Genomic DNA, 11287 nt, shown 5'->3' with positions numbered 1-11287 from the left:
TATGAACTTCACTATGCTGAACTACATTTTTTAGAATCAAATTTCATCCCTCTTTTTCTATTGTGTATTTTAAATGATTCCATTCCCAACCAAAACAGAAAACTACTCTGGCTCTAATATTCCTTTCCATTCTACTTTTGACTAGAAGTCACAAATAACATTTACTATCAGATACACTCTACTGTCTTATGGATGTAAAGCTCAGGAATTAGTGTTATAATTGTTCTACCTAAAGAAAAATCCCAATCAGTAAACTACACTGTAGCTTAATTCAAATGGTATGGAGTCCAACACTGCATTCAAAAGAACTTCTTAATGATGTTACTCAGTTTGTTCAATGGACCATCAAGCAACTACAGGAGAAAATGCACAAAAAAATAGAAAAAAAAAAAAAATTTAAACAATGGAATATCTGCCATCTTGTGGCAAATTGGAGGAAATGCAGCAACTGTTGAGTAGCTTCTTTATATTGTAACCCTTCTGAGGATTATTTCTTCATATTAACATTGCTACTCACGTAAACAGACAATAACAATTTAATAGCTTCATTTTTTTCCATAATCCATTCACAACAATTTTGCTTGACAGATTACTGTCCAGTGAATTAGTTGCAGGGACACTAAGATCCCCCTAAATTAACCAAATGTTAACAGATTCCTTGCTGAAACTAGTTTTCAAAAGATTGTTTCCCTATCCACCATGGCCTAGTATTTTGATACCAGTAGACATCAAACTCAAACACAAGGCTCAGAAGCAATTCATTTGATGTCTAAATAACACTTGAAGATTTAAGACTTCCCTCACAATTCTGGTCCCGTCTATCTCTGTTTACCTGACATAACAGTAGTAAACAGTATTAACTGCATCAACTCAATCTCCAACAACCTTAATGAGTGAGGACTACTAGTATTTTCCTCATTTTAAGTTAAGAAGCAATTAAGACACGGAGAAGTTAGTAACTCGTACAAGATTGTGGAGAAAGAAGGATCTTAAACTATCAAAAATTATTGTGATAGCATACAAATTGAGGTTTTCTCATAAAACCTTGAAAATCCATGTCATTTATATCACAAAACAATAAGAAATGTTATAAATCCCGGTATCAGAGAAGCTTCAGTAGTAATTTTTACTGAAGCCGTATCAGAAGATGAAAGTCAATTACTCCACTCTTAAGAACCTCAAAGCATCTCCTATTGACAGAATGCTAGTAGCATTGGTTATTATACTATCTTATAGTACTAGTGGAATTTGGAAGCTTTCATCCATGCCATAGGGAAATGAGAAAAATTGAGGAAACAGCAGTATCTTCCTCAAGTAAAGAGCTTCTCCATTCCCCAAGTTGAGGTCTGTTTTAAAGTGCCATTTTTAAAACTGAAATGATAGTGACTACTCCTATCAGGACCATGATTCTCCCAGAAGACTCTGTTAGGACTTGTAGCCACAAGGTAAATCTTCCTTCTCCAGGGAAGAAATGAAACTAAGATAGTCACTATTGTCCCAGAAACACTGAACTGCATGAATCAGCAAGTCATCACAGAAGACAACTTGAAAAAAAGGAAATGAAAGCTGTAAGGATGTGTAAAATTTCCATCCCTTTGACCAGAAATTATGTTTATATTTTTAATTAAAAATTACAATTAAAAAACTGAATAAAAATTGATTACAATAGATGCAGAAAATGCTTTTTATAAAATTCAACATCCAGCTAATCTGACTCTTCTCATAGAAAGCATACAACTTCTTTTTATTCCATTGCCCATTATCCCAATACCACTCAAGGAATAATCTCTTCCTTCATCAATCTGAATTATTATTCAATATTGTTCCAAATGTATTAGGGTATTTATCTTGACATCTTATGATCTTTTTCACTATATGCCAGAATCATAGCTTCTTTATATTTTTTAAGAATTTTTGTTACTGCTCTTGTAAATAGGACCTTACTTTTTCTGGCAAATCTGGCTCTGTTTTTGTATATTACCAGTTGCTGTTTTCTGTGTCTTAATGTACCAAGTCACCTTGCTGAACTTTCATGTTTCATATTATTCTCTTGAGGCTTTAGTTTTATATAGACACTTCTATTTGTAAATAGTAAAACAAAACCTAAGTGTAACCAAGGAGGTTCACTACACTATTGAAACAAATTTTTGGTATGTGCTTTTAATGGAACCTTAATACAGAGGAATTAAAATGAGCTGTACTTGTTCAATAGGGTTAATCAAAACGTAAAGAAGCAAGTTATGCAAGTGTACATGTGCAATACCACTGTGTTTCACAAACACTAAATGTATTAACTATTTCATGAAAGGAGGACTGAATTCCATAATTCCTAACACCACAAGGGTTTGAATGGTGACAGATATGCAGCAGGAGTGAAAACAGGCATAAGGGATGGTTACTTCTGAAAAGTCGTAAGGGAATCAAATGACAAAGTGGATAAGGAAGGCTTCAACTTCTGTGTAAATTTATTTAAAGAAAAAAAGAGTTGGAACCAACATGGCAAAAGTGAAATATCTGTTAAATACAGATGAGAACGGCTCTCATTACTAAAGTGCAGGTGCTTTTGTAAATGCTGAAGTATTCAACAGGAGCTTTTAGAGAAATATTTTTGACTGATCTACCGTCCAAATTTTTACCTCAAAATAGTCAATTTGGCCCAGCAAAAAGATTTCATTGATTTTGGCAAGTTTCTAAAATGTTTTGCTTTCTCCTTTGCATATCTTAGTAGCAGAAATTACCCCGTTGTCTGCTTCCTACCATTAAAGTGTAAGCTGTGGGAGCAGGCATTTTCCCATTATGTTCAGTTGTATGCTCAAAACCTTAAAGTGGGTAGACATTCAATAAATTAATGATAAATGACTTTTAAGTGTTTATTTCTTTCGTTTGGAAGCCTGGGTATAATAGTGGAACCTGGGTACCATGAATATGCAGTACAAGAACCAGGTTTTGTCTAAACAGCAGGTTTTATTTTAGCCTTGACATAAACACTGGAAAGTTCTATTCAAACACACCATACAATTCTTTGTCTACTTGGTATATAGTAGGGGTTGGCAAAAGAGTCCCACAGAGCTCAGTATGGAAGCTATAGTTTCCTTTTCTGACTATAGATTTCTTCTTCCAACTCAGAATCGATTATCAGTTTTTGAGACTCTCTGGTTCAGCTCAAAGCTAATTTCTATATCTCAACTGCATAGCTTGTATCATTAATCTAAGATAAATTCTGATTATCAGATATTAACCTTCACCAATATTGGCTGGTTAACCTACAGAGGACAAGATGGTAGAACTCCTATTAGAGTAAGAAATAATAATTACTGTAACACAGTATTTTCCTAAACAAACAGTTTATGGATATCTTTGAAGTTGTAATCAGTATCTTTCACCTTTAGGGTATTCTATTTTTCTACAGAAACGGTCACGTTACTAGCCTATGAAATTAGATTCCATGTTGTAATAAACAAGACAAAAGACAATCAAAGTACAATTTTTTAATAAAGATAATTACAAAAGATGGAAAAATCAGCTCAGAAAGGCCAATTACTTCTTTAATAGATCAGTTTTTTGACATAATAACACATCAATTTTAAATAGTATCACGTAAAGCATGGTGGAGAAAAGAAATTTTGCTTCATAATTAGAAAACTCACAATAAAACTTGCCAAGAAAAACAAAAACAAAGCCATTTTGAAAATAAATACAGTCCATGCCAAAGTAGTATAAAATGAAGCCAAAAGTCTTCAAAAAGAAAAAAACATTTTTCTTCCCAATATTTTCTCACATTTTTATGGTTTCTGAAAGTGGTGAGACTCAAATTCAAGGATTGCTGAGCTGTTCTGATTTGGCTCTGTTAAAAGAGGCAATATGAAATATTAAAAATTGCACAATCTCAGTTTAAATGCAATGACCGATAGATCAGTCCTATGGTTCCCACCAAGAAACATGTAAGCTGGTAGTGCCTTGAGTTTTTGGAGCACTGACTGCCTTGATCTTTTGAGTGGTTTTACCACCTATTCAAAGTCATTCTATGAAGGCTAACACAAAATTATGTGTGGCCAAGCATCTACATGCTTTATGACAATAAAAAGGTCAATTATGGTCTTTTAAAAAGTATGTTATACTGGCCCAGTGAGTCTTAAATTTACCTGTCTTATAACACCAAAAAAATCATGTATATAGAAATAAGAGCACCATGAAAGACGATGAGTGTCTATATAAAAGTTAACAGCAAAAACAAGGCTTAGATAAATTATGTTCAAGAATATAAACTGATCTCTTTTAATACATTCAGTTAACACTGATTATTATTAGCTTTTGTAATTTTTTAAGGCATGCTACATAAATGAAAAACGAGCAAGTAAATAAAATATAAGCTAATGGTTAAGATACATATATACTATCTTACCTACCATACTAAAATTCAGAGTATCTAATAACAACCTACTGATGATATTCCAGGTTCATTTTAGTACTTCTCAAAGAATATATGTATACCCACCCCAACCCCAGTAAACATACTCATTATTTTTATAGCATATAAAAATTACTAGAAAAAGAATACAGCTTACCCTTTGGTATCTGTTTTTTCACCACTATTATCCTTGGATTTATCTTCCTCCTTAACATCTAAAAACAAAAATTGGGGAGAGATTAACACCTATTTTGAAATATAAAATGTACATATTTTATTTTAAAATATATCTTACTTAAAATATAAAAAACTGCCATATACAATATTATTGTTCATGAAGATGTACGAAATGACAGAGGTTCAGTATCACTGCAACATCACAGTCCTGCCCTTAGGAGCTTTGCCCTACGGGATCACAGCATTCTAGGCAGGGTGGGCACTATGAGAAGTCCAGCCAACAGACACGTGCATGACACCATGGCAGATAAGGAAAGGCTATGGCAAGTGGCCTCTGAGAGGCATTCTGAAGAACAAGTCGCTTTTGAGTGGGAAAAGGGAAGAAGTACCTTGAACAGAGGGAAAGCTCAAAAGGACTTTGAGGCAAAAAGGAATTAGGTTGGAAGGAAAAACTGCAAGACCAATTTGGCTGGAGTTTTATGACAAGGGGACAGAATGAGATGAGGTCAGAGACAAACCAGAAGCTAAATTCTATTGCTTATATAACCAAGTCTTTTATTTTTTTTTAATAATGGTTAGGCTAGTACCTTCTTTTCTAGTACCCTCTTTTCTTTTTTAAACTTTTTATTTTGTACTGGGGTATAGCTGATTAACAATGTTGTGAGTTTCAGGTGAACTGTGAAGGGACTCAGCCATATATATACATAGCCATTAGTTTCTGAACCTTCACTATATAAGAATCAGAACTTTACCATTTTAATAAAAATTAACAAAATAGTAAGAGTAACACTATCCATTCAAGATCATTGAAACAAATTAGCCAAAATGTGCTAAATTTTTTCTTTAGATAAACCAATGAACCAAAGTTGTGAGGCACTGATTATAATACAAACATAAAGCAATATGTTTATTATGACATTTGTTTTGGCTTCTGGCTTAATTTTAGATATGTAAACAAAAGTGCCAAGTGGGGTTTGGGGAGGGATGAAGAGCAAAGAAATATTCCTAACTTTAGGTTCTGAACTATAGACTTTTAAAATTGTTTTCTATGGTAGTATTTCTTTCATCTGTATGTTGCAAGATTTTAACAAATGTAAGACACTATAAGAATTTCATTATTAAACTAGGAAATTTAAGTATCAATTATTATCAGCAACAGAAGTATTTAGGAACTAAATACTGTGAGATTAATCCACCACCAGGCCATTAAAGCCAGATCAAAAGGCACTCTCATTTTCAGCTAAAACAGCAATGTGAGATAAGTACTCTAGTACACCCACTTTCCCATTTGGAAGAAAAAGCATACAAAGATAAACGTTTAAAAAGCAAGAATAAATGCCAGAAAAGAAGACAAACAAACAAACAAAAAATACAGAAAACTCAAATTGACAGAGAAAAGAAAAATACTAGAAAAATCCTACAGCTAAAGGTTTAAGTCCTTCTTACCTCAATCATAGCTAGAATTTCTGGATGTCAATCAGTACACAAGAGCAGACTGGAGCCATCATTGTAATACATTGTGAAGTTAAAATTATAAAATGATAGACAGAGAACAGTAGCCTATAGTGGAGTCAATCCACAAACAAAACAGAACTAGATGTGCAGACATGCTACAGATTCCGAACCCTCTCTAGCAAAAAAAGAATATGAGAGCCAGCTTACTCACATAACTTCAATAGGATAGAAAAAGGGTGTTAGCCCAGTACCTCTGAATCTGTTTTCCACATGCTACAGGGTAAAAATTAATAGGTCAACTAAAACCTCCTCACTGTTACCTGCATATAGGTAGCAGGTATCCAGCAGGAAATGCACCAAATACAAGAATCCAGGTATTTAAGATACTGCATTCTCTAGCCACGAGCAGCTCAATCTAGCAGGGAGATAAATCCCTTCCCATCTTTCCACAGCTTTTATGTTTCTTTCAAATAATAACAAAGTCTGTTCTCTGAGCCTTTTCAAAATGGGGAAACTGGTCTAAGGTTATATAATGTGAGTCTTCTTTTATGCTTTATTCTCATCAAATAAACTTACAGGTAGTTACAAATTAGCTTAGAATTTTGGCTCTGCTCATGGGCTACATGTGGGTCTATAACCACTTTGTTCTCTCTTACTCAGTCTAGATCACAGTGCAATGTTCAATATTTTAAGCCTCTGTTGCCAAAAAGAGATAGTTTCCTGTACTGTAAAAGCAAATGTGACTAATAACATTTAGAGAGCTTTAATTAAAAGTTTACTTACGTGGGGGGAAAAAAAGTCACCTATTTATTTAGCACACTCACCTATTTCTGATACTCATGTAAGTATTTCAGGATCTTATAAAAACTGCCTGGTTGCTCACTTTCAAAAACTTACAATTAAAACATCTATAAAAAAATAAATCTGACCTGTTTTTTTGTCCTCCGTTTCCTTCTTGTCTTCTTCGATTCTAGCTTTTTTTGCTCCTTTCTTATGATCAGTCACATTTCTACGGCCGCCTTCTCCTTCGTCCTCAGAATCTGAGAACTCTTCATCACAAGCTATTCGTTTGTCTGATGCTCGAACTGACACATTAAAAGATTTTTAATAAAATTTAGACAAAGGCTTTACAACAGGTTTTACAACTGTTAAGTGTACGGCTCTATAGAAGAACTAGCCGGTCATATTTAAAAGTAAGGATAACAGATTTTAAGATTACAACAAAGCGTGGCTTGCTAAACACTGAAACTTTAGCTTTAATCTAGGAAGAAATAATTCAAAGGAATATGAAGAATATTAGAGGTTCTCATTGGAAAAAAAAAAAAAAAACTTTGGAGGAAAAAAATATTGCTTTCCTGATACGAAGTAGGAGTGATATCTTTAAATAAAAAGTAACATTTCAGAGCTGAGAGGGGAAGAAAAGAAAATAAGAAATAACATTTATGTCAATTATGTTAGAATGTCTATACCATAATAGCATACTATTAGGCTAAAAGCCTACAAATCATATTAAGTGGAATTAGATTGTAGAATCAAACAGAAGGTGCTTAATGTTATTCAACTTACTCTACACCTAAGTGGTTAATTTGTAGAAACTGAAATTGCTGACACTCAAATCAGGCTCTGAGACAAAGAAAGTTAAATCTACACAGGATTAAAAAAATTGTGAAAATAAAGACAGTAATAATAGTGTGCTCATGAAAACAGGTGTAGTTCTTGGGCAACCAAAACCTTCAGTCTGTAGTATGCTTTTAATAAACCTGAAAAATGTAACAGAATACACATCAAAGGACTATCTTACTAGAAATTCTCTTGTCTGGATCTTCTCCATCTTCATCTCCACTATCTTCATGAACTGCATCTTCTGGAATAGCTTGCATCTGGACGCCAGGTGCATGAGGCAACATGCGTAAATTTTCAAATAAACGCTGTCTAAATTACAACATGCACAGTTATTAGAAAAAAATATTTTCTTTCAAGTTCCTTTCCAATGTTAAGAGGAAACATTAAGCAAAATAAATCGCATCTTTTACCTAGTTTAACCTAAGAATTAAAATTGTAACATTTACTGGGTACTGATACTTTATCTATTAGTAACCTGTTTAATTCTCAAAATTTACAAGGTAGATACTAAATTTCATCCCCCATTTCAAGGATGAGGAAATATAAGCACAAAGGCAAATTAACCTGCCAAACTTCATGGAGTTAGTGTGTGGTAAAAGAGGGCACAAACCCAGACCTGTGTACTAACAATGTCTCTCCAGACTCTATTTCTTAGAGAAAGGTTTATCAAATGTTTCAATGAAAATAAATTTCACTTTTGTGTAAAGCAAGAAAATATACAACTTATAGTGCCCTTTTCAACAAAAAAGTCCATTTTAACTAACAGAAAATGGAAGTATTTTTGAGCTATGAATCTATTATACATTTTCCATTATTTTATAAAATTAAAGAAACCAACAATCTTAAGGTTTCAAATACTTTTGACAAAAGGAAATACCTTACGTATAAAGTTAAACTGACCTACTGCACATGACCTTCTAAAAGCTTCAAAAGTCACATTAATAATGTTAATCAAATCAATTTGATGATGCCTTACTTTATCTTTTCCATATATTCTGGAGTGTTCTGGTTTGTCATGTTTGAAGGACTAATATGCAGTTTGAAGTCCGGTCCAAAATACTCAAAATAATCATTATATGGCAATTCTATTAAAAATAATGAAATAAAGTTACATATTAAAAGCTCAATCCATACACAAAATCCAGACTCAAGCTGTAAAATATTTCCAGAGAAAATATTTAAAAGTGAATATGAAATGAGTTTAGTGACTGCTCTCCTATTTACACAGTTTTGGAATCAACTCTAATGACGTAACCATCTTTTTCTACAAACTGACAGCTCATCCAATAAGACATCATATAAGAACACTTACCATTGGGAATCTCACAATCAAGGGCAACTGCAGTCTCATATGTCCAACACCGAGCAACGTTGCGGATTGTGTATCCACCTCCCCCAAGCATCAGTAATGGTAAATTGAAAGTTTTTACAACTTCTACACATTTAGCATGACCTAAGACAAAGAAGATTTGGGTAACAATATATTTACACACTGTAACAGCTGGGAAAGAAAAATTTAAAAAGATAACAAACAAAATTTTACTCAACCAAAATAGCTTTTCTAATATTTAAAAAACAAATAATACGTAAAAATTTTAAGAAAATTTCTAGTCTAAACTTTCATCGAACACCTTTTACACAATATACAAAACTCATTAAGTAGACATAACTGGCTATGTTAACAAGCGTCCTTGATGGAAAAGTCAAATCTACAACTATATTAAGATTAACATATAAATATAACACATTTTTATTAATGTGATATGAAGATCCTATGCTCTTATAAGGTTACTTGGGGGAAAAAAAAAGTGAGGTTACAATGAAACATTAAGTACAACCTAATCTAAATGATGTTTTGTCACCACTTTCCTCCATAGACATGAACAAAAAAATTACGTAAGACTATACAGGGTTCAGTTCAGTTCAGTTCAGTTGCTCAGTCATGTCCGACTCTTTGCGACCCCATGAACTGCAGCACGCCAGGCCTCCCGGTCCATCATCATCTCCCGGAGTTCACTCAGACTCACGTTCATCGAATCCGTGATGCTATCCAGCCATCTCATCCGCTGTCGTCCCCTTCTCCTCCTGCCCGTAATCCCTCCCAGCATCAGTCTTTTCCAATGAGTCAACTCTTCACATGAGGTCGCCAAAGTACTGGAGTTTCAGCTTCAGCATCATTCCCTCCAAAGAAATCCCAGGGTTGATCTCCTTCAGAATGGACTGGTTGGATCTCCTTGCAGTCCAATTGACTCTCAAGAGGCTTCTCCAACACCACAGTTCAAAAGCATCAATTCTTCGGCGCTCAGCCTTCTTCACAGTCCAACTCTCACATCCATACATGACCACTGGAAAAACCATAGCCTTGACTAGACGGACCTTAGTTGGCAAAGTAATGTCTCTGCTTTTGAATATACTATCTAGGTTGCTCATAACTTTTCTTCCAAGGAGTAAGCATCTTTTAATTTCATGGCTGCAGTCACCAACTGCAGTGATTTTGGAGCCCCAAAAAATAAAGTCTGACACTGTTTCCACATCTATTTCCCATGAAGTGATGGGACCAGATGCCATGATCTTCGTTTTCTGAATGTTGAGCTTTAAGCCAACTTTTTCACTCTCCTCTTTCACTTTCATCAAGAGGCTTTTAGTTCCTCTTCACTTTCTGCCATAAGGGTGGTGTCATCTGCATATCTGAGGTGATTGATATTTCTCTGGGCAATCTTGATGTCAGCTTGTTTCTTCCAGTCCAGCGTTTCTCATGATGTACTCTGCATAGAAGTTAAATAAGCAAGGTGACAATATACAGCCTTGACGTACTCCTTTTCCTATTTGGAACCAGTCTGTTGTTCCATGTCCAGTTCTAACTGTTGCTTCCTGACCTGCATACAGATTTCTCAAGAGGCAGGTTAGGTGGTCTGGTATTCCCATCTCTTTCAGAATTTTCCACAGTTTATCGTGATCCACACAGTCAAAGGCTTTGGCATAGTCAATAAAGCAGAAGTAGATGTTTTTCTGGAACTCTCTTGCTTTTTCCATGATCCAGCAGATGTTGGCAATTGGATCTCTGGTTCCTCTGCCTTTTCTAAAACCAGCTTGAACATCACGGAGTTCACGGTTCACGTATTGCTGAAGCCTGGCTTGGAGAATTTTGAGCATTACTTTACTAGCGTGTGAGATGAGTGCAATTGTGCAGTAGTTTGAGCATTCTTTGGCATTGCCTTTCTTTGGGATTGGAATGAAAACTGACCTTTTCCATAGGTTATTTTAGATAGTGGTATTATGGACACTTTTCTTAACTTATTTAAATTATTACTATTAAAAACAACTTTAACAAATTTCTTTGTATAGAAATTTAAATATAAAGTAAACCTAACATCAAAACAAATATTTCCTTTGGATGTCATAATTCAATAATCAGTTACGAGTCACTAGTAACTTCTTATATTATCATCATTCAGGAATATAAGTCAACCTTTAAAGCAAGAACAAAATCCTTCAATTACAGAAGAAACTGATACATGTTGACTATTTGGAAAAAATCAAAATAAGTACAAAGGAAAAAACTACCTAAAATTCTATCATCCGAAGATGCCGCTGTTGTATTCAGTTGCTAAGTCATGTCCTACT

General features: G+C 34.2%; 1 protein-coding gene across 1 annotated transcript in view; it reads right to left on the bottom strand.

Moving 5' to 3' along the window:
* Positions 1–3473: 3473 nt before the first annotated feature.
* HDAC2 (histone deacetylase 2) overlaps positions 3474–11287 on the bottom strand; it is a 33623-nt gene continuing 25809 nt past the window's right edge. Inside the window, exons 9-14 of the mRNA XM_004011189.4 lie at positions 8976–9116; positions 8640–8748; positions 7842–7972; positions 6970–7125; positions 4566–4623; positions 3474–3844 (exon numbers count right to left, since the gene is read on the bottom strand). Coding sequence (XP_004011238.1) covers positions 3814–3844; positions 4566–4623; positions 6970–7125; positions 7842–7972; positions 8640–8748; positions 8976–9116 — 626 coding nt within the window. The 3' untranslated portion in view covers positions 3474–3813. The remainder of the gene's footprint in view (positions 3845–4565; positions 4624–6969; positions 7126–7841; positions 7973–8639; positions 8749–8975; positions 9117–11287) is intronic.

The sequence above is a fragment of the Ovis aries genome, chromosome 8 (genome assembly GCF_016772045.2).
Source record: "Ovis aries strain OAR_USU_Benz2616 breed Rambouillet chromosome 8, ARS-UI_Ramb_v3.0, whole genome shotgun sequence".
Lineage (NCBI taxonomy): Eukaryota > Metazoa > Chordata > Mammalia > Artiodactyla > Bovidae > Ovis > Ovis aries.
This window is presented reverse-complemented; position numbering and strand designations above follow the sequence as displayed.